This window comes from Zonotrichia albicollis, chromosome 4, assembly GCF_047830755.1.
Source record: "Zonotrichia albicollis isolate bZonAlb1 chromosome 4, bZonAlb1.hap1, whole genome shotgun sequence".
In the NCBI taxonomy this organism is placed as follows: Eukaryota; Metazoa; Chordata; class Aves; order Passeriformes; family Passerellidae; genus Zonotrichia; species Zonotrichia albicollis.
Window position 1 is genome coordinate 15365082 of NC_133822.1, and position 24334 is coordinate 15389415.

Consider the following 24334-nt stretch of genomic DNA (forward strand, 5'->3'; position numbering starts at 1 on the left):
GAATTGTATCATCTTTATGACCCAGAATTTGTTTGTGCATGGTGTTTATAATGGAAAATCTATGCAAATATATAAAGAATAGTCTACCTTCTGATATATTCTGACTAGAGTAATTTTCCTGCTTTGTACCTTTTTAATATCCTAGATGATCACTATTCTCACTTCCACTGTATGTCCTCCTATGGTCATCAGTATATGTTTGATATAAAACAATTCTACAAAATAATTCTATAAAATAAATGTTTGATATAAAACAATTCTATAAAATAATTCTATAATTGTTGTTTGATATAAAACAATAATAATTATATATAATTGTTTGATATAAACCAAATAATTCTATAATTCCTCCTGCCCCTCCCAGCTTTCCAGTGTTGTATCTTTCTGAATTATCATGGCACTCAGGTGTGGTATTCCACCAGTGCTGATAATGTCATTAATAAATCCTCATTGTATTTAGAGCTGAGTGAACAATAGAAAAATGTGTAATTTACTAGAGAAGGTAAAACTTTGGCTTTAATGCCAAAGTATTCTGTCCTTTGCAAGGCATGAGTGAGCCTAAAATACTGCCTTGGAGGCTTATGGCAGGGCCTTCCACATGAGGGTGAACTTCACCCACAGAGTGAAGAGTTATGAAGAAAATTATGAATAATTACAAAACATATAAATTTGAAGCTACTGCAGCCTACTTGTCAATCTTTTAGGAAGAGGAAAGAAAGAAAGAAAAATTTGATTAATACATTATGCATCATGAGCTCTTCCTTAGCTCTGTGCTTTGCACACAGACCCATGCACAAATTGCAGGAGACATATTCCAGGTAACACTTTTTCCAGGCAAAATTGTATTTTAATTGTGCTGCAGAGTGAAGGCAAATGTAACCAGTCCTACTGCTGATTGGCTCCATCATCACATTTCTGCCAGAAGCTTTAGGAATATATGAGTACTCCACCAGCTCAGGCTTTCTAAAGTTTTAATGATTTTCTCTCAGTGTTTGCCTTTCTATTAGAGAATTCTCTTAGCTAACTTATATAGGATTGGAGACATGTCTTGAAAAAACAATGACCTCTCCAGGATGCTATGTTGAAGCTCATGCTTTTATAGCTGTTGGTATGTTGCCCTGGGTGTATCTGATTACCCAGTGCCTGAAACAGCTACTGCTTTCCTCAGAAACCAGGCCTGGGACTTGGGAATGGATGGATCCAGGAAAAACAATCCCCAGACCAGAGATCCCCACTATTTCTTTCTTGCTGGAAACTCTTGTTTCCCCTCTCTGGGAGGGAACGTTCCCCTCTGGAAGGTTTTCCCCTCTTCTATGATCACACATCCAAACACTCTTTTTGCCCCTTTTGGAGCAGTTGTAGGCTTGCTTTGGCCTCTCTCTCTGAGACTGTGAACCAATTTTCTGTCTCTGCCATCTGACCCTGAGATCCATCCATCCTGCCAGAGATCTGAGGCTCAGAAGCTTTAAGGACAAATCTTGCATAATGCACAAGTCCAAGTCTGTTGTTTTTCTTTTTTTTTTCCTGCCTCTCAGCTCAGCCATCTTGATGATCTTCCAGTTTTGGACTTGTTTTTCTCATGTGCTGTGTTTTCTATCTCAAATTTGTCAGAAATTTCCTCTGGTTGGGTGGGGAGGGGGGGAGAGTTACAGGAATTGTAGGGACACTTTGATGGCTGAGCAGGCAGAAAAAGAACTCTTTCACCACCTCAGTCAAGCTTTTTGTAAGGTGCTGGCTGGTGCCCACATGGGAAAAGGCAGACCTTGTGCTACTTGGGGCAAGGGCTTGGATGGATTTGTTGCAAGAGCTCTGGGTAAATTTGGAGCTGATTTCTCCTACAAACTCCCCTCAGGCTGAAAAAGCCCTGCCAAACCAAGCTGGTGTTTTGGAGGTACCTGGCTCAGCAGCAGTGCCTTTTAATAGATATCACTGTGCCTTTACGCAGAGGGAGAGGGGAAAGAATGAAAAGGGAAAAGAGGAGATATTGGAAGCTGGAAAAAGTCTGGTTTCTTCATAAAGTTGCTGCTTTGTGATGGACTCCTTGGAAAGGGAATAGCTGGCAACATCCTTGGCCTAGAGCTGCTGGTATTGACACAGTCTCCCACTCGGGTCACTGTTGAGTCTGCTGGAGCTGGCATAGGCTCCTCAGTCAAATGCTGTTTTGGCTGGAAGCCTTTCAGGCTCCTCTCTGTCATCAAAAAGCGTCAGAGGAGGTCACAAGGCTATCTGCTGTTTTGGTTTTCTTGGTCTTTTGCAGAGAATTGTAAGAGCCTGAGCTCAGTTCACACTATCCCAGATTTCAGTTTAACACTTTATGTGGTGTCAGGTGTTTCCAGCTGTCTGTGCCAGACCCCTCATCCATCATGTCTGGGATAGATGTCCAGTCTGTACAGCCCTCCCCACCCTGTTACAGACTTCAGAAGATGAGGACTGTTAATCCAGCACTCACACTACCTAAGTAGTGTCAGAAAAAGTGAAAATAAACAGGAATGTGAGTGACTTGTTGTGCATCAAGCAGCAGCCCTCCTCCAGCCCCAAAACAGCAAAAAAGTACCTTGTGATTTTAAATATTCTGAGGAGTCTCACACATCTCAAGACTGAAATGCCCAGGGGTGACATGATCTTTGTCTCCACCAGGATGGTTTCCAGGATGCCTCCACACACGATGAAACAGTCAAAGCGGTTGAACAGGGACACAAAGTAGGCCTGGAGGCCAAGGCTGTACATCTTCAGCAGCATCTCTGCCGTGAAAAGAGCTAGCAGCACCTTATTGGCAGTGTCTCATGGAAAGCAAAAAGAAACAGATTAAAGAAACTTAGTCAAGAGATCATCACAATTAATCATTGGGCCTTGCTTCTAAGAAAGCATTTTAAGGATCAGCCTTAAAAGTTAACTTTGTGTAGCTTGGGTCAAAGAATGGGTGCAAAGAAAAGCGTGGGCATCTCATTCACAGAAATGTTTTAGCAAGAGGGTTGCAGCAGTTCTCATGTGCTGCACATACAGCTGCAATGTATTACACAACCTCCAGTGGCAGGGACACGCCTTCCCTGCACAACCTGCCTTCACACCCGTCATCTGCAGAGGAGAGTGGGAATAGAAGAGCTGCTGTGCTACCTACTGTTGCTTAATTAAGCCTTTTCAGCTGCTCTCACCTCCAGAGAGAATTCAGCTGTTCTGCAGACAGAAGAACTTTACAAATCACTCTTCATCACCTCCCTAATAATTAGAATTAATCATAAAGGCCATTTCAGGGGAAACCTTGGACAATGTGGTGTTCCCAGTAGCTATCCACAAATTGGGAATCCAGTTGCTGCAAATATAAATTTAGCACAATCTCCTGATTTCACTTACACCAAATGGAACACTGCTTTGGCTGGAAAGGAGGTTTTTACACTTTTTCTATAACTTCTCCCAGCACAGGCAGATAAGTTAATTGTATTTTTTAGGATCCTCCACAGACACAGGACTGCTTGGAGCTGTGCACTCTCCTTTGACACTGTGTGGTTTAATGCATCAGCTCTTCTCCCATCTCCCTTTTTTGACACCCTCCATAATAAACAGAAGCAGCAGCTGCTCCTCACCTTGGACCTCCGTGAGCCAGTCTGGCTGGTTGTAGTGCTCAGAGGCAATGGTGAGGGTGTTGAGAAACACGAGGAAGATCACCAGCCAATAGAAAACATTGGACTTGACAGCAGCACGGCACTTCCTTCGGCAGAATCGATTCCATCGGCGCCAGTAGCGACTTGAAAAATGGAAGAAGGGAAAGTTCTTTTCAGAGAGGGATCTTTAGGCTATTGCAGCTCCCTGTTAAGAGAGACTCTAGTCTTGATTTATTGTTCAAGAATGGTAGGGAGTAATTCAAGTTCACCCTGAGAAACACTCTCTCATCTGAGTCGACACTTGTGAACATCCCTCCTATAGCTATAGGAATAAAGTTTGTCCTAAACCAATTTGCAAGAGCTTCAAGCAATACTTTTATCTGACTAAGACATCCAGTGCAGAAACCTCAAGAGATTTTTTAGCTCAGTTGCCACAAAAATAAATATTCTCCTTGTAGTTGATTCTTGTGGCCTGCAACGGCACCTTGCCCAGCCTCAGGACAGTCAATAGAAAGATACTCTATCACATGGAGCTGAAGGATTAAATCTTTGGAGACGTGAGGTCAAATAAAATCCAAAGAACATTTCCAGCATTCAGCAACATTCAGGAGTTAGCCCTAGACAAGGGCTACAAGTTCTGAAAAAAATCCCAAAACTTAGGGAGCTTCAGCATCTCACCTTCATGCAAAGGTGACTAAGGGAACTAAGGGTACCATTTGCTAATCAAGAGAGTTTTTAAAGTTTGCCTTCCATGAACACATCCCCTTGTGTCACTGATTTCTCAGGGTAATTACTAACCACAGAAGATATTTAAAGCTAATTACACACCTCCTACTCTTCAGAATTTAACTTGCATAGCAACCAGTTTCCAGGCAACACTTGCCACTGTATAATAAATCTAATAGTTTTATATAGATACTACATACATATGTGTGTGTCTGAAGTGACACACACATACACCATGTTACAGGAGAATGAACTTTTCTTGGCTATTCTTGCCCTGTGTATAATTTTCAGTGGCAAACTATAGCCATGCTTGACATCAGGGTCCTAATCCATAGGAACTAAAGCCAGACCATATAAACACAATGTGAACAAGGATTTTGCAACAACATTTTAACAGGTGGTCAAATCTAGGGTTTTTCACCTGTGTAATTTATAAAGGCACCTGTCTATCACAAACAGATACATTGTGTGTTTTGCAGTGGATTTGGGACAAGAAATAATCTTCCCAACTTCCAAAGCGGGCACCACACTTAGACATTATTGTTGTCATTAAAGTATTTGCAATCTCACGTGCTTTTGCGTGTACTTGTGCACAAATGTGCATGCACATGACCATGTATGGTGTTTTCTGGGCTTTTCTTTCTCTCTTTACATGGGGATGTTATGTGCTTCCCAAATTGACATTACTCATTGCTCCTTAGGTAAGCAGAAGGACTCAGTTACACACTTGCTCTAGTTATTCTGAAAATCCATTTAGTATTTTATAAATCTGACTTTGAATTCAGGGTTATGGAGGCAGCTGAGACGCTACCAAAGGGGTAGAAATGGACCTTAGCAACCAAGTTCCATGAGTTCAGTCAGCCTCTCCAGTGAAACCCCAAAAATAGCCATCTTAGGACTACCTCACTTTTCCAAAAGCTCTGAGTCAACAGAAAACCAAACACCATCAGAGAAGATCCCCATGTCCCAGGCTGAATGGCAGAATTTCACAAGTGAGATGCCAACTTCATCAGCTGAAACCTTTACAATCAACAAAGCAGAGAAGTTCAACAAAGAGAGCCTTGAGCAGACAGGGCTGATGTTGATGGATGTTGTGTAATCATGTGGTTGATCTGGGTTCTTATTTCTGATTTTGTATTTTATGGTTTGAGATACAAAGGTATCATAGATAGGTACTTCAGTAGTCAGTAGTCCCTTGTGCCTCATTTCAGTGTGAAACTAAGAAAAAATTTATGACTAAAATCTGACATATTTAGCAGGATCTCCTAGAATCACCACTGCATCCCAGCAATGCTGGGGTAAACCACTTCAGAAAAGAACAAACACAGTAGAAAGGAGAAAAAGCAAAAGTCAGTTTTACTTACCTAAATTTTGATTTTGAGATCCGATGCCTGAAAGACAAGAATTGCCATTAGAGTCTCTGAAGCTGCCCCACACCTCCCAGGCTTTTGTGAAAACCGCAATAGAAAGAAACAAAGTAAAGCTCAATGCATTTTTTAACCCATGCTGTTTTCCTTTCCATCTGTTCTAAGTCAATGTAGGCACTGGGCATGGCTAGAATTTGCCAATAACCAAATCTTGTGTTTTGGTAGGACTTATGAAGCAGAAGTCATGGTGGGCATTCTACCACCTGTAGATATCAGTGAACTCTACAACTGCTACCAAATTTATTTCTGAAGTATGACTATTATTTTTTTGCTACTATTTTTTTTCTTATATTAAAATAGGTATGACTTTATACAGACAGACTTGTTGCTTTCACACATCACCTGTCACTTCAGGATGTATACACACATTATGAAACAAAAATGGTAAAAATAATGCTTTTTTCAGTAATTGAAAGAAACACAGTGCATGGCAAATATTTTCAAACTTAGAAACTAACACTTATTTGTCTTGATTATCTATGTAAATCAGTTTGCATTCAAATGGGTCTGTACAATAATAGATTCTGTTGCTAGCAATGAAATTTTGAGAATTAAGCATTCCAGAAAATTTGGCCATATTCCCACTATATATATGTTTAAATATCTAATTCTATGCATTTGGATTTATTCACCTACATAATCTCATTAATCCTTTATGAAAAGTCACAGGCAAAGCTAGAAATAGGCCCCAGTTGTTAAACCACTACCTTGCCCTGCTTGACACATGTCCTGTAAGGCCTTTGAACACTTTGGCTGTCTTTTGGTAAATCCATAATGGTGCACAGAGAGAAATAAATGTATGTGGATACAATGCTGTGAGTCAGAGCTGACTTGGGGAGCTTCAAAATCTACTACCAATAGCAGCAGAAAAAACTCTGGGGAATGACTATGGAAAAAGTATTTCTGCTGGGTTGAAGCAATCCTTAAGGTTCCCTCTATGACAGGAAAGTGGGTCATTGTTGACAGCAGTCAGCAGAGGTCTTATTGCACTGCCCTGAAATTGGATTCACTGTTAGTAGAGAGGGGAGAGTGTAATTCTCCAAGCATCTAACACTCCTTGCTGTAGCAGGCCTAACAATGGTCCTGCCCCTGCTTGAGGACATCAGTTACTGACAAGTAATCAGTGACAGGTCAGGCTCCTCATCTGCAAGAGGTTTTAGTCAGGGGAACTTTTCGCCAGCAGGTGGGCTGAGCCGAAAAAGAGAAAAGGGCCTTTGCAGCAAATACCCAAATACACAATTCCTGCTGTGTCACAGGCAGCCTGTCCAGGCCACACACTGGGCAGCAGGGAGGGTACAGACACGTGCAAGGCTCTTGAGGAAGAAGAAATAATGCACTGGCAGAGCAGAATGCTAAATTGTGCTGCAGAGACAAAGCAAGCTCTAACAAGGATGCCAAGTGAAGCACCTACAAAACACATCCTTAATGTTAAAGCTATTCCTGCTTCTCACTGAGAATCCTGGCTTGATGATCACTACCTGCAAACCGTAATGGAGATTTACAGGCAACAGGGAAGAGGGCTCGAGGAGGGGAAGTGAAAAGATGTAAAAATCACAATGAAGCAGAAAGCTGAGCACTGGAAAGGAGGTGGTGAGGATTTTGATAGGAATAGTTTGGCAGGGACAGAGGGGGAGAGACAGCAAAAGAGAAAAAGAGATAGAGAGAGAGATGGAAGGGGATGGACAGGGGGTGTGAAATCCTCTGGTGACCTTTCTGGTTAATGGCTCTTCAGTGAGGGAGCGCTGGAATCTTTTATTTATTTAAGCAAAAGAGATGCAGCAGGTGTAGTACTCATCATGCATGTGATAATTATATCTTTGGAGCATTATGAGCAGCAGCCAAGTGCATTCAGTGCTCCCACAGGTTACCTACAGCCTTCATCCCCCTCCCTCCACCTTGCCTTACTGCTGTGGCAGAAGGCTTTATCACATGTGGGTGTGCTATATATATGGAAGAGGACAAGGAAGGAGGATTAGATTTATATTTAGAGGTAGAATCAGAGAGTGAAATGGAATTTTGGAAATAAACTGTATAATAAATGTTTCTGAAAACATTATGCATGAATCTGAACCACGTTTTTCAAATGACTCTTATGATTAAATTTTTTTCAGAACTTGGGTTACCAATGTCACATAAAAAAATGCTTTTATGGCATCACTAGGGGCTGTCAAATAGTCTGGAAATTGTGCCACAGAGTCTGTGACACTCCAAGCTGGCACTTAATGTGTTCAGAGTGGGCCAGATTCTCTGCTGAGTTTAAACATGGATCTCTTGCATCTCTGGTGTCCTGGGAGGTTTATGTCATTTATGGGAGAAAGAGGGTGACTTCAATTCTGTCCAACTCTGGAATGCCTTGAGAAACCTTTGTTTAAAATGATGGTATAAGAGCATAATGAAAACCACTTCAGATCACTACTGAGTGCTTCTATCACAGGACCCAGGTAACTCAGCTTGTCTTTTAGAAAAACAAACACAAAAATCAGATCTCTGTTTGACTAGCTATCTTTGAAATTCTCTAGAACTCCTCCAACCTTACATTGTTATGTACAACACACAGATAAGATGGTGAAATTTAAAGGTTTTTATCAAGATAAACTCTGGATAATCAGCATAACTCAAATGTAATGAGATATCCCACATTCTAAGAGATAATGCTCCCTGTTCATGCTCACATCCTTTGTGAAGGATGTGAGAGTTTTGTGTAACAGGGATTGAGGGCTCTGTGGAGTTGTACACACAACAGACAATTCTAGCATTCACACAACATTCCAGTTCAGGAAAAACCTTGTAGGTCACCAAGCATGACACAAAAGGCCACATTACAGTTGTGTTCTGGGTGTGGACATTATCAAACATGACCATTATCTAACTCTCTGGTCACAACTACTTTTATATTGTATGATCCCAACTTAGAGGCAGCCATCTTCATAAGGACTCATAAAAACCTTTGGATACCAGGAAAAGCTGTCAGAAGAGCAGCAACACAGAAAGGGACTTTACTAAGCTTCTAGATTATATACAACTTTGGAGAAGATCTAATGAGCTTCTCTGGCCATATCTTACAGATTTTAGTACTGTGAGAAGGCAGCTCTGGTGTGACATGGATTCTGCTTTGGGGCAACGTGGTGCATTTGTGCAGTAACTGGCAAGGTGGCACAATAAGAATCTACAGAATAGCCTTAAGGAAATTGGATCTGTCTAACATAAAACTGAGTTGGTTTGCTATTCAACAGGCTTTCTTACAGGCTGGGAAAACAGGCCAGCATCTAAGCATTCAGTAAAAAAATCTTTCTCTCCCTGTGGCAAGTCACAGAAAGGCCTGTCACAGAATCTGAGGCAGGAAGAAAATTCCCCTTCCATAAGGGCATGCTGCTGTCCTTTAGACACACACCTAGAGCTGGCTGTGAGTTTTAAAAGCACCTTGCTCACAATAACTTGGAGAGCAGTATCTGAGATTACACATAAGGTTGATACTGTGAGTTTTCCTGCTGAAGTCAGCAGTGATTTCAGAGCTTTTGGCAGACTGTTCTTCCCACTATTCCTGATGTGATGGGAACTTTGGTTCCATCACATCACAAGGAGCCCATCTTCTCATAAGGTGAAAACCAGCAACAACTACAGCAAACCTGCAAGAAAAGTTCCACCTTTACCACTGGCTCCTGTGCTGATTGTTGCAAGAACTGCAGAGGAATTAATTTCCATGCCAGAAAAGCACCAAGGGAAAAATCACTGACCATTCAGCTGCCAGGAAAACCTTCCATTGCTCATAAAACTTTCAGGACACATTGTCTTCAGTTGGAAAGCCGGTGTAGGTTGTTAGTTTTTGTTTATCCTGTTTTATTGTTTGAACTGTCTTTGGTGGAAAAGCAATTGAACTGTCCCCCATATGTATGGAAATCCTGGCTAAGGCAAAAATGCCAAGTGGGTTATTGTTTCAATGAAAGCAGATAATTTTAAGCTCTCTTTCCCTTTGAGCTCAAGTGCTTCACTTTTCTATTGAGGCTGTATGGAGCATTAGCTTCCACAAAGGTCTTTTTTTGAGCTAATGCATATGTATAAAAGCAAGCTCTATTGTGGCACTCCAGATCTGTATAGTTGTATTAGAAAATTAACATCCTGCTTCTATTGGAAGATTATATATGCTGACACCCTGCACAGAACAGATTACTCCTGATTATGAGCAATAGCCTGTCCTCAGGAATCTGAGTCCTGCACAGCAGTAACCACAGAGGCTCAGGGAAATTACTCACTATTGGGAAGCTCTGGGTTTAAGAATATCCTGCAAACTGAGCCCCACTGCTCCTGGCTCTGGGTTTGTCCCACTGCTGCCTGCTGCAGAGGAAATGTGTTTCTTTGTGCTCTGTACCAACAGGTTATGAAAGCTGTGACACATCAAAATAAGATAAGTTCCACTCCCAAATGCTGTCCTTGAGGATAAAAGCTGTTGTGCCTACTGCAGGGCAGATGTCAGCCCAGTACAAGGCAATACCATGACAAGAATAATATACTGTGGAAGTTGTGGGGTGCTTTTCAATGTCCTGTGGAAGCCTGCAAAACCATTTTCAAATTCAGATGCCTGATAAAGTGTATTTCCTTAGGAAATGAACTGTGCTGTGACACAGCAGTACCATTGCCAGCAGAATTACACCAGAAATCATTATGAATTATGAGTTGGTTTTTGTTTTGTTATAGTTCTAAAATTCTTAGGTTAGTTTTAAAATTCTTAGAGTCCTGAAGCTCCTGTTGGTTTGAAGGCTGACATTACTCCAGACAGGACAGGTGACAGAGGCAGTTTCTGTAGTATGGATAGTAGAGAAATAAAAGCCTCTTTGAGAAAATTTCTCAGTAGGCAATAGTTTGTGTTTGAGAGGTACTCTCCTGATCTCACATAGCATATGTCTCTGTGGAGCTGAGAAAGGCTGTCAGAGAAGATCTCCCTTTCCAAAAGGCACATTTGAGCCTGGCTTCTCAAGCAGATCTTTCTGTCAGTCACAGACCCAGCCTTTCAAAACTCTACAGATTTTAAAAGAACAGAAAGAATAGTGAGTAATTCTAAGTTGCCTTCAATGAAAAAGCATTTTCTTTCAGTCTCCAGGGCATATTTTTCTTTTTATCAGGAGTGCATTTTGATGGCAAGCTCAGCCTGTAACTGTAGTGGTGGTGCTGGGGTGGTTAGACATCCTAGGCAACCTGGTGTCAATAAATAAAGAAATATATTGCCTTTGACTTGAAAGCCTCACATTGCTTCAGTCATGTCTGCCCAGAGCAGCCTCTGCCCTCTGGGAGAGTGTGTTTATAGCAAGGCAGTGGGGACTCACAGCCACAGGGTGAGTTTAGAATGCTGGTAAAAACACTGAGACTCATCTGCAACAGGTGAAACTCAACAATTGAACAAAAATGTTGACTAACCATTCCAACTGCTCAAAAGTCCAGGCCTAATCTTCAACTAGAGCAAATCAGGATGATATGACTGTATGCTAGTATATTATTAATGCTAGTACTCAAAACCTAGGGCTTGATGAGGAACTTTTTTAAAAGCTCAACTGACTTCCCACATTAATTTTCACTGTTCTAAAACACTGGGCCAAATTCTGATTCTTAGGTTCCAATAAAAGAACACACTCATTCAAATAAATCCTTGCTTATGTTTTATATGTTCCAGAAGGAACATTGACCTATGGGGGGTTTGAATGAGGATTCAGTAAAAAGAAGAGTATTTAGTATTCCTTGAAACAATGACAGCTGGTTTCTTTGCCTGCCTGAGTGTGTGATACAGTAATAAAGAAACCAGACAGGATTCTAAGCCTCAGAATCAGAGGCAGGTCTGGGTTGGCCCATAATAAGGAATTTCCAGATCCACAGTTTGAAACAAATATTTTACAAAAGCAGGCAGCATTGACAAAATTTGTATCTCTCCAGAATTTCATAATCAGTGATACAGCCATTCATTTTCATGGAGGATGGAGCCTATCCATCTCTTAGAGATGAAAAGCAATCTGAGGGAGGCCTTGAGGATTCTCAACTGTCCTTGGGGAAGGACTAAACAAACCCTCCTCAATAACATATTTTGATTTGCCTACTATACATCACCCATTTCTAGATGAAGTGAAAAGTGGCAAGGAAACTTTATCTCTCTGAATCTTACATGTCCTGCTCTGCTGAAACTTTGGGCCCTGTTTTAACATTTAAAACATGAGAAGAAGAAATGAAATTCTGTTTTCCTTTAATTTTCCTATGTCTTTCCCCCTAAAATACATTGGACTTAGCCAAATCAGGCTTCTCCTAATGCCAAATCAGGGTACTGCCATTCTCCCATGAGCATGCTGGGCTATTTTAAGTAAACTCCATTCTAAGCCATGATTACATTTAGAGTTGGGCTTAACTTCAGCCCTCCTGGCCACATTCCAACTAAGATAATTATGTTTTGGTTGCCAAAATTCCCAATGCAGTTTCTGCACAAAGCAAGTTATCCCTCAAAGAACCCCTTAAACACTTGTGCCTGTTGTTTTTAAACACCTGTCACATTCTACCCTGAAGGTGGCTGGACTCTAATGCTGTGAAAACAATCCCTGCGTTTACAGTTCATAAAGTGCTTTAGGACCCTTTGGGATTAAGAACATTAAATGAATGCAAGCTGTAATATTAAAAATACATGAAACCTTAGAGTAACTGCTGCCATTCTTTTTGGCACTGTGTCCAGATGTATGAGGGACTTTACTACTCTGGCATATTCTGAAGAAGCAGCACAGCAAAGCAAAACCATCCAGGAGGTTCCTGGAAAGCAGCAATGACAGTTTTCTGACACAGGCTGTGGAGGTTCCCACAAGGCATGATGTATGAGGTTCCCACCTCATACTAACAAACAGGGGAGGCCTTGTTGGAGATGTGAAAGTTTGGGTCAGCTTTGGCTGTCACTCTGGACCAGATGAGCCAGGTGGTCCCTTCCAACCTGACCCATTCTGTGAACCATAGCTGCAGAATAAAGAGGGTTCTCCAGAGTGGATCCAGCTGATGCTTCCAGAACAGTGCCAAGAGCACAAGCAGCTGGGTGGGGGTGCCAAAGAAAGGGCTAAACTGCCCCAGTGCTGTGAAAACATCTAGCCTGATTCCTGCAGGAAAGGGTCCATAATCTTAAAAACTCAGCAGGTTCCCAAGAGCAGGCAGGTGGAGGAAAGTGATCACAAATAATTTCCCTGGGGGCTTGTAAGTCACTGACTGACACTTGAAGGAAAGCAGAGATTGAAATTACGACATATTCCACATACCACATCTTATAATGTAGATCACAGAACAACAAAGAATTAACTAAGATGGAAAAGATCTTTGAGATTACCAAGCCCAACCTAAGGTCTAACATCACCTTGACACATCAAGTGTCAACTAGACAGACCATGGCACTGAGTGCCACATCCAGTCTTTTCAATCAGTCACCTCCAGGGACAGTGACTCCACCAGCTCCCTGCAGCCCATTCCAATGTCCAATCACCCTTTCTGTGAAGAACTTCCCAATGTCCAAGCTAAACCTCCCCTGGCACTGCCTAAGGCTGTGCCATCCTGTCCTGCTGCTGCTGCCTTGGAGAAGAGCCTGACCCCTCCTGGCTCCTCCCTCCTGTCAGGTACTTGTGAGTGACCAGGTCTGCCCTGAGCCTCCTCCTCTCCAGGCTGAGCTCTCCCAGCTCCCTCAGCTGCTCCTTGCAGGATTTGTGTTCCAGACCCCTCACCAGCCTTGCTGCCTTCTCTGGACTCACTCCAGCCCCTCAGCATCGCTCCTGAGCTGAGGGGCCAGGACTGGGCACAGCCCTGGAGCTGTGCCCTCACCAGTGCTGAGGGCAGGGGCAGAATCCCTGCCCTGCTCCTGCCCACACCATTCCCGAGCCAGGCCAGAAGCCATCATTGGCCTTCTTGGGCACCTGGGCACTCTGCTGGCTCATGTTCAGCTGCTGTCAGTCACAACCCAGGTCCCTTCCTGCCTGGCCACTGTCCAGCCACTCTGTCCCCAGCCTGTAGTTTCCCAGATCCTCCTTTTAGGGGTGGGTGTCATATTCTCAAGCATCTCCAATTATTACAATGGTGTAATTTCAAGGAGGCATTAATCCCTCCTAATTGTTGTATTTCTTTATCACTTACAGTACCCTGTTCAGCATTTAAAGGGTGTAATTCTGTCTGCAGGATGGGAGTTGCCCTCAATGTATTTCTATTACAAGACACTGTAAAGTGTACAACAATCTTTAGAAAAACTAAAATAGACCAGCCATTCCACTCTTCAGTCTACATATACTAGTTTTGAAAGACTATCACCAACAAGGAATTTTAAAATAAGAACACTCTTATCCACCTGTTTCTCTTTTAGATATTATACAAAACCAGACCTGCTTACCCTGGGCACTCTGTCCCTTATTTACTTTTGTGAAAAACAAGAGGTTCTTCACTAATGTCCAGAGTGAGTTTACATCACAATTAAGATAAGAACCTGAATCAATAGATCTTCTTTGGCCGCTCCTTTCATCCCCTGTGGGTTTTGCTCATCTTGAAAAGCCTGACACTTGCCTGGCTTTCTCCCCAGCTCAACCCAGCCCCGACATATGATGTGTGTGGGTGTGACCGCAGCAGGCACAACTCTCCCAGGACTTTTCCTGGGGAAGGCGGTGAGAAGCTCAGAGAAGAAGAGAAAACAATTCTTATGTCTATTCACTGCTCCTGTTGTTTTGCACATGTTGAATGTGTTATGGAGATTGTTTACCCAAAGTGATTTGTTAATTGGATTCTGCTGAGGGTTGTTTGGATTGATTGGCCAGTTGGGTCAAAGCTGTGTCCTGTCACAGGTTTTTCTTTAGTATAGTGTCTCTTTAGTATGTAATTTAGTATAGTATTAGTGTAATGTAGTATAATTCCTTCATTATAGCTTAATGAAGGAATTGTTCAGCCTCCTGAGTCATGGAGTCAGAGCACATTATTCCTTGGTTGGGGGCTCCTTGGGATGGTGTGTGGGTACTCACGCCAGCCTCGCGCCGCAGTTCTCGCCCTCCATGTCCGCTCCGGGGACGTTGTCGGTGTTAACGGACTCTGTCTCGCTGGTGGGCATGCTCACTGCAAGAGTCGAAGGGAAGAAAAAGAGAGGGACGGCCATTAGAACCTGGCACACCTCCTAATGAGTGCATGACTGAAGGTGCTGGCTTCGTGGAAGGACCCTGAGCTGCAGCTGCTGAGGATTAAACAATTTGCTGAGCAAGTCTAGTGCCTCCATGTACAGAGCAGGTTGGGCAGGTAGACTTCAGGAGCATAAAAGTAACTCAAATGCTAAAGAAAAGGGAAGAAGCAGCTGCTCTCCTTCTTTCAGAGTCAGTTTCTGGAAATTTTAAGAATGAGAACCACTGGAAAGTAAAAACCCTGACAAACCCAACAAGAAGCTTTTGTTTGATTCCATTGAACATTTAAAAAAAATGCCTCTTTACCTGCAGCAGCCCAACCACCTCACTGCCTTCCCCAATCTTTTGTGCAATGATTAGAAGACAAATAAAAATTACCAGGATTGAGATGCATGCAGATAAACAGCTTCTGTTAGCTTGATAGCAAATACCACATGAAAAAATACTGATGGCCCATCTGTCATTTACTAACCATGAATGTGATTCAACGTCACACCTAGAAACTGGACCTAGAGGTATAAGAGGGAAATTCAGACTCTCTGATCCACTCAAGTATTACCAACAAAGGAACCAATGAATATGGACTCTGGTGCAGCTTTATATTGACTCACTGCTAAGAGCTGGACAGAACCTTCTAGGCTTTTACAGAAGTACCATGGTACAAACAGCTAATGAAAGCAACCTTAGGTGTGAATCTCTCTCATCTAGATTCAAGAACCTGGTTTTAGTTGTTCTCAAACCTCAAGATTTTATTTGCTTCATAGACCAAAAAAAATCCCTCAAACCCACCATTTTCATTTCCCCAGTTGCCCACGGCTCCTCCAAGCTTCAATCCCTCTTTACACATAATCTTAAAGGCAGGAAAATGGATAGGATCCAATATGTGTCCTGTTCCCTCCTCACCCATTTTGGAATACACAAAAAAAAGGAGAAAATATTATACTTAAGACTGAATGATGGAGGAGTTAAACAGATCTCCCAGGAGCCTGATAGAACTTCAGAACATGACCTGCATTAGCTTTTGGATACATATCTCATACGAGGCTTGAGAGCATGTGCTCCTAGCTGTTGGAGAGATTTCTAACAGCCTGCAGGAATATGTAACTCAGTAGTAAGAATATGTCTGTTTGTGAGTCATTGGTCAAAGTGAGCCAATGTAGAAGAAATAGGTTCTTCATTTCAGTTGGGCAAACGTTCATGGGACCATGGTCTTCTTTCAGGGGCTAAAAAGACATCAGAAATGTTCTTTCTTTCAAAAATGTTCTGGGTTACTGCTTTGAAAGCATTATGGTAGAAATGTCCCTCAAAATGAGCTATCTTTCCTTCATCCTATCACAACAACTCACATACCTCCAACACACTTACTAGGAAATCTAAAATTCTTGTACTGTGTTCTCAGGACCACATGAAATAATGGACTCTCTAGCACTTTTGACAGAACTATGAAATATTGTACTCTAATGGTGCCTGCTCCTTTATGAAGACAGATGTTTTAATAATCTTGTCTATTTGGAAAGACAAATTAAGGAATAAACTGAATTCATGTTCTGATATACATGAAACAGTCAAGTAAGCTATGAGAAAAAAAAACCAACATTCAAAATTAAATTTTTTGTCCAGAGTAAGCCCTGCAGGAACAAAACCAAAATACTGATATTTCACAAGTCAGTTTGGAAGATGAGGTAAAACATTTTCAAGACATATTTGAGCTTATTTGCAAATGGAAAACTATTCTGAAGACATTAGCATGAGATTGATTTGCAGAGCAGCTTGTTATCCTGAGTGCATGAAGAGGACACTGCACAAGCAACAAAGCCAGGCACTCACATGCAGGAGAACACAAATCTGATTTATAGGCCAGTCTGCACAGAGATATACAGACAGACACACAGACACATGCAGTGTGGACACAGAGTGCAGTGGAACATTACCATGGCTTTCTGTGGAGTGACTAAACCAAGCAAACTTTCCTTTCTTCTCATCAGGCAAACCAGCTGGAGGGCTTCCTTTCACAGACAAGATGGTCAGTGTCAAGTACCAGGAACAAGACATCAACAGAGAACATGCAGCCAGTGACAGGCAAAAGACAAAAACAAGGAACTCAGCTTACACCTGATATCCACTTCTGTCTGAAAACTTCATCATGTGAGTTAAAAGTGCAAAATGCAAAACAAAGGTATACAGAGGTATGAAATATCACTAACAGATTGTCAGACCATAACTCTCACTTGCTTTCTGTTCTTTTTTATATCCAGCTCCTGATAATGTGAACTTAATGAATTTAAGTTTATGGGCCATATCCCAGAGACATCTTAGAGTGTGCCCTGTACTTCCCTGACCTTACTGGTGCAGAAAGTCAAACTTAGTAAAGTGAGAGGTGCAGGGGTACTTGGGCTGGAGAGACCCCATAGATCACTTTGCTGGCACCACCTCAAAGGATGTACATTGTGCTGATGGAAAATGGTAAGGACAATCAAAAGTATTAACATGGTATTAAGTATTAGAGGAATGATGGTCTAGAGGATAAGGGTCAGGACAGACAGGACATTAGGGCTGAGTTCCCCAATGCCATGTGCTCTCAGAAGCACAATCACTTTACCTGGCACCTCACACCACCTTCATTCATATCACCAGAGCACAATCAGGTGTGCAGTGCTGCGAGGTTCATTCAGGGCAGTTAACAAAACCAGAAAATAGAAGATACTGCAGAAGAGTTGTGCATAAACTGGGGCTGAATATGAGAGGAAGTAGACCAAGTACAGCCCAGATGGCTTTCTTATCTGACTCAGTTCTCAGAGAAGCCAGACCCTGTGCCCACACCCTGGCTCCAGTCTAGAAGCAAGGCAGGCGTTTTTTGCAGTCTGAGTAATTAATTACTGGAACCATGTACCAAGAATGCTGGTGGTAAATCCACCACAGGAATGTTTTAATCAGGAAGAGATGTTTTTCCAAATGGTGGGCTCAAGTCCAGACCAGAGTTGTGTTTAGGACCATGGCATACAGACAATGCTGTCTCAATGGCCATTTCCTCCCTGTAATTTTGGGAGTTGAGACAAACCCAAAAAAATATGCAAAGGCTGATACAAATCATGGTGGCTTTGCTTACATGGGAATCTCCTTTTTTAAGATGCATCATTGTATCCATAACCCACTGGAGTTGATGAAATCTCGCATTAGTTACATATTCTCTAGGTAGCATAGATAGCAATTATTTTAAAGAGAAATGAAGCAACTTTCTAAAGGCAGGCAAGTATCTCATGGTTTCAGCAGAGTGCAATTATAAGGACCAATAGGTTTGATATTCTCTCTCCAGTTCCTTCTGAAGCCTTTGCACTTCTTACATGTTGCCACAGTGTGGCTCATCACTGAACATAGACCTTTTCTCCTGGACTACCTAAACTCCAATTTCACATCACTTACATGGCATTCCTGCAGCAGTTAAAGCAGCAACAAAACCCATACAACAGCTTCCTTAAAAACAAAACTGAAAAAATGCTTTGTGTTATGCTAATCCCAGCTCTGAGACCTAACAGACAGAGAAAAATAAGAGCAGAGTCTGCAGTCTGTGGCTGACTAGGCAGATGTGCAAGACCCTTTGAGAGCCTCTGTTCCACGTCACTGGCATCAAGCTCTGATACCAGCTCTGCTCTTGCACTAACATATGTCCCTCCCCCGATAAAATGCCCCATGGGCATGCAATGAATTATTGGATGGCAGGTTGCCAAAAGACAGCCAACCCTGAAACAGAAAGCTGGCACAAGCAAATACCCTTCTGTGCAGTCCTGAGACGATTTTTCCTTCACACACTTGGAGAACAATATTTGATTCTCAGTTCAGAAAAATCATTTCCACTGTTGCATCTTGCATTTATGAAATTCTTGTCATCTTGGCAGTGGAAGTGATTTTAATATTCAGATTTATTTGCACGGATTATATAATGCTGTCACACTTCTTGCTGAATCTCACTTTAATACTGTGACATTTTAAGACTCAGGCAATCATGCTTGGGCAAAGGGTGCCCAGTTCCAGAAACACAGACAAAACAAACTTTTCACAGATTTTAGTGGGACATGGTACTACATGAGTTTGCAGATCTGGACATTAACTATGAAACTGGACATATTGGAGGCTATTCACATTGTCTGACTTCCCCTCTCTGATTTAGCTGTTTGAGTTAGGCTACAGAGGCAGATAGAAATCACAGGTTTTCTGAATGCCATGCTGATATGTCTCTCAGCTGTATGGACTGGTTAAAGAAGATACATCCTTGGGTTAAGCACCTGGCTTGAAACAGTGGGACTATCCAGCAGTACTCATAGTGAAAGAGCCTTGCAGTGGGTTTTCAGATTTAAAACAGCCAACAATACATTTGATCGACTTGTATAATATGCGCCATCAGACTCAAATTTCTCCAGTATGCCAAAATCTACTGGTAATTAATTACTTTGCAACATATGGATGTAAATAACCCCTTTTGCCCACACTGGCATTTGAGGTCTGTGAGACCTGAAGCCACTTGCCCATCCTTTCACTTTATTGTGTCACCTTGGCCATAGGACCGAGCTTTTGTACATACCTGTTCAGTTTCTATGCCAGGCGGGTGTAATTCTGCAGTTGCCCTGCCAGCCTCTCTGGGAGGTGCAGATGACACACTTCACACTAAGTGCTAAGTTCTAGAGTTATTACTGATGCTAATGTCTCCCAAGTGGGATTCTGCACAACTATAAAGCACATCTAAAGAGCAAAGTAGTTCTATGAGTTCTCCAGCTGGATTTAAGGTTTCTTTTCCCTTCAAGCACAACAAGAAAAAATTTCAATACCAAGTCTGCTTCCTTTAATAGTATGTGCATCAAGTGAATGACTTTGTCTCTGGTAAAACCCTGCTTCCTGTGGTGCTTTTCATGCCCATCATTTCATGAATGAGTCTATGGGCAGAATATCAATTGACTCGTGTTTTTTGGGTGGAGAGCTCTCATTTTAATTAATATGTGAATATTGCCTAGCTTTCCTCTTCTGCCTGTTTTGAAAATGCTGCAGTCATTCATCTTACTCATTAATTTAAATAAGATACAGCTTTCACTCTGCTCCATGCATGCAGAGCCTTGGGAACAATCACTGGCTATGCTCTTAAATGCAAGCAGCATCCAGAAGGTGAATTGCAGAGGTAAGATATTAGCTTTCCATGGATGTACTGATTTTGTCAGGAAAATATAGTAGATGTGACTGGGGAATTCTTTAGTGTTTTCTGCTTTCAAAATGAGCTCTGTGACAGAAAAGCTTTTACAGGAGAAGAAAGGGAACTTGAACTATGTGTAGGATTTTGGTGGTTGCCTGCCTCCCAAACTTAGACAAATCTAGCACAGTAAAAAATTGTGAAAAATACTTGAAAAAGTATTTTCTAAGGGCTCAGATACCAATAATCATAAAGGACAGTATTATACGCTATATTACATTAAACACATGTAACATACACACTTTGCATAACCCGATTTTGGATGATGCACAGATGAATGCAGCAAGGAGAATGAGCTGGATTCACCCTCTCACTCAAGGTCAGAGAACACAAGGATAGCAACAGAGGCACGAACTAATTGCCAGTTGCATTCACTTCAGTCAAACAGGAAAAGGCTTTTGGTAAAAACATATTTCCATCTATGAAAGGCACCACAGCCCCTGTGCAGGGCCAGGACCTGTGATCACACCAAGCCAGGCTGGGCACTGGGCTGCAGCAGAGGCTGGTGCAGTGTAACCCTGCTGTACTGAATGCAACAGCACAAAGCAGGAGCATTGCCAATACTGAGATGGAGTGTTATATCATCAAATGTTTCATTCATAGATAGATGATCTATTTTACTATATAAATTGCAAAGTGTATATTTTATTCATAAATGCTTGTTTTAACTTGTCCTTCTCCCCTTCCAGAGAGTCACCATATGCACGTACACATGTTGAGGGGATATAGCTATGGGCTACATAAATCTATATCTTACAGAAGGGAAAGAGGAGAGAGTGAAATGTATTAATTGTGCAGGCCTGTGATTAACAGATCTGTCATTACCACATGCAGATTACTGCACACCTATAAATGCATTACCTTGCTACTAATTAATTTTCCTGGGACTTATTTTACTGTAACAAACTCCTCAGCTAGTTTGAACAGCTGCCATTTCCCTTCTTTTTATAGCAATATTGACAGTAATATGCTGGATTCCATAAATATTTGTTCATTACAGCCAGTGAGTGGAATGCACGTGCACAGAGGACCAAGTAATGGCACATTCAAACTGCTGGCCCTGCCAAGGATGGACAGACAAAATGAAGGAAAGGCAAAACTACTGAGGATCTATGACTCTTTCAACAGCATTTTGTAAACAAATTACAACAGCCCATTTGAAAGAGTTCAACAAGTTCTCTCTCATTCTTTATGATTTTTAGTAGAGGAACTAGAATGGGCAGCAGAGTCAACAAATGCTCCTGAAACAACCCCACCAAATTATATGTGGGCACAAAAAGCAAGACCATCTCACTAGAAAAACAAAAGGATTCCATTATTGCAGGCTGGTCTTGCAGGCGCCTTGGAAATGGGGGCATGAGAGCTGCAAACCCTGCAGATAATGTGTTGGGAAGTGATATAAACATTGATCATGAGCAAAATAACTAATGGCAAAGGAAGTGCCCTGGAGACAGCAAAAACCACTAAAAAAAAAAAAAAAACCCTCTGCTTTTTGTGCCTCTAATAATCATGAAGTTACTCATATTTCTCACTGGAATTGCTGTTAATGAAAATTGACAGGACACAGGTTTTCAGCACAAATGTGGTTTCAAAGCAGCCCATGTGCTGGGTTCTGCAACTGCAGCTCATTCTGCAGTTCCTGCTCATGGGGAACTTCTGCATCTGCCCACCTCCACAAATACACACCTGCATGCTGGGGTGGTAACTCTGATTAGGATCTCTACTTCAGCAGCAGCATCTTTGTTCCTGCAGAGCACAGCCCTGTGAATCCATCCTCCCTGCAGAGTCTGGGAGAAGCAAAAAAATTATAGAAGCTCCTTCCAAGCTGATCTGCTTAGGTCATCAGAAACTCTCCAGGGAGTCTGGGTGTCTGCTTTACACCTGGACTGCTAAGCTTCAAAGTGACTGAGATGCAGCTCTGGCTGTTTTATGACATTCCTGCCTGTCAAAAGCCATTTCAAGGTGGGTGATGCCTGAGAACTCAGTGAGTGGCCTACAATTTGTGATCGGCAGCACATAAGAGGATAGGTGGGAACAGCAGGAACTGTTTGGGTGGTGCAGTGGGTGGGAAATCATCTCCTGGCAGCTCACAATGGACATTTTCCCCAGAGGAAGCCTGCACAACCCTACACCCAGGGATCTTAGGCAGAAATTGTGCCAATGAGAAGGTGTATCTTCTCTGGTATAGAAGAAGGAAAGTATTATCCCGAAGGCTGGCTCTTGTTGGCAGAAAAAACCAAACAAAAAAACCCCAAACCCCCAAAAAACAAACACCAAAACAAACCAAACCCAAAAACCCCAACAAAACAACAACCCCCCCAACCCCTCCCTCAAAAAAAAAAAAAAAAAAAAAACCCAAAAAAACAAAAAAAAAACCCAAAAAAAAACCACCAAAGAAAAGTGAATGTGATGGGAAAACTGGGCTGTATTATTTCAAAGGACAAGCAGAACAACTGGGCAGTGACTGGGACATAGGCAAAGAGATGGTAGGAAGGAAAAAATGACTGAGAATTTTAATCTGAAATACCACTCTGCAAGCTGGAAGACTACAGTGTGCTCCCTGCATTTGGGAAAACCCAATTTAGGAGTAGTGTTTAAAATATTTAGGCATTAATCTTATGAAGAAAAAACAGCATCAAAGCCCTGTCCATCTGAACAGACAGTGCCTGACTGAGATGAGTGCTCAGCAAGTGGAGACATTTTCTAATAGCAGGATTCATGTGGGATGTGTGAGAAGGCTTATGGATGATGCTTTCCTTGATGGCAAACAATCAAGCAATTCAGTTCACTGATCAACAGACACAGCAACACATACATTTAGAGATTTAGGTCTCTTCAGAGCCAGGGCTCTGTGAAAGCACCAACCCCTTGGTTGGTTCTTGCACCACACTGAACAGATTCAATCCAGCCTCATGACCTGAAATGGAGCTCACCTCTCCAGTTTTGAAGTCCTGCTCTGTTACATTTCTTCTGTGCCTAGTAAATAAAATGCTTTGGATTTTGTGTGCTTCTCCTGCATGTGGTGTTCTCTCAGACAGTTTTGCTAACATATTGACTAGTCTGATACTAGACACCATAATCACAATATCATGAGTCAGAAGCACGAGACATGCTAGCTGGGCAGGCTGTGTGTTACTGTGCAGCCAGGAGAAAAGCAAAAATTGAAGTTAAAGAGCCTTGCCTCTGAAGTCAGCTTGTCAAACATATGATTAAAGCTTCCCTACCTTTTGAGCAAGGCATTGAGAATAGGCTAATTACCCAGAGCCAAAGAAAGAGGCATTTTATAGTGGCCTTGAAATAATAGATTCCTGGTTTGCAAATACTTCCAGCATGCAGGAGAATGAGGGACTGATAACAACATAAGCTTAGTGTGGGCAGGTGTTATGCAAGCTGCCCTCACACAGCTGTGTTAAAACAAGTCAGTCATGACCTGGCATAGCCCTGATATTCAGCTCCTGGTTCTTCCAGCAGCCACTGGATACACTTACATTTTGATCTGCACATCTGTGAGGATCCAGCAGCTCTGCCACTGCATCCTTGTTCTGATGCTTAACCCTTCTGCTACTCCAGACCAGGGATTTTAATGTAGCTGGTAACATCCTCACCCTGATCCAGAGGGCCCCCTATCCTTGGGTTCACTACAAGTCCTTTACAGTTTGAACCTAGTGTGATATGTCCGAGTGCAGCCTCTCCTCAAGTGGAAAAGGAGAAGAGAGATGCATCATGCTGTGGTTTGTGAATTTTTTTAAATGAGAGTGAGGATGTGAGCAGCCCTACGAACACCTCTGGGCACTAAACCTGAATTTTGAATTTAGGCTGCAACATCAGAAAGGCCAATTCTTTAATCTGTTTTCTTGTCTCCACAATCCTGCTAACTGAAGAGCTGCTGTCATCAGCAGGCAGACTCAGAGCCACAGCTATTTTCAGTTCAGTTCCTCAGTTGGAAACATTTTCCTTCCCCCGCCACCTCTCCAGGCTTGATGTTGTCTATGAGATAACTGGCATGGAGAGACCTGCTTTTCTCCCCAGCAGCAAACACAAGAGATACAGCAGAGATTTTTATCTCCCTAGCACACTGCACTGAGTGGATAGCCAGTAAGCAGAAAGGAGCAGGCACAGAGTGAGGGTGTGACTGCTGCTCCCTTGGAGCCGTGCCTGCACCAAGGTCCTGTTGCAAGCTTCCCAAAGCACAGAGAAGGGCTG

At 42.3% G+C, this 24334-nt stretch overlaps 1 protein-coding gene across 8 annotated transcripts in view; it reads right to left on the reverse strand.

Annotated features, from left to right (window-relative positions):
• CACNA1C (calcium voltage-gated channel subunit alpha1 C) overlaps positions 1-24334 on the reverse strand; it is a 451825-nt gene that overhangs the window by 101767 nt on the left and 325724 nt on the right. For 4 of the 8 annotated variants that reach the window (XM_074540173.1, XM_074540175.1, XM_074540176.1 and 1 more), the window contains exons 10-14: positions 16830-16904; positions 14749-14839; positions 5690-5716; positions 3582-3742; positions 2555-2780 (exon numbers count right to left, since the gene is read on the reverse strand). In XM_074540173.1, the coding sequence (XP_074396274.1) occupies positions 2555-2780; positions 3582-3742; positions 5690-5716; positions 14749-14839; positions 16830-16904 (580 nt within the window). The remainder of the gene's footprint in view (positions 1-2554; positions 2781-3581; positions 3743-5689; positions 5717-14748; positions 14840-16829; positions 16905-24334) is intronic. The other 4 variants (XM_074540180.1, XM_074540179.1, XM_074540178.1 and 1 more) reach the window with 1 other exon arrangement.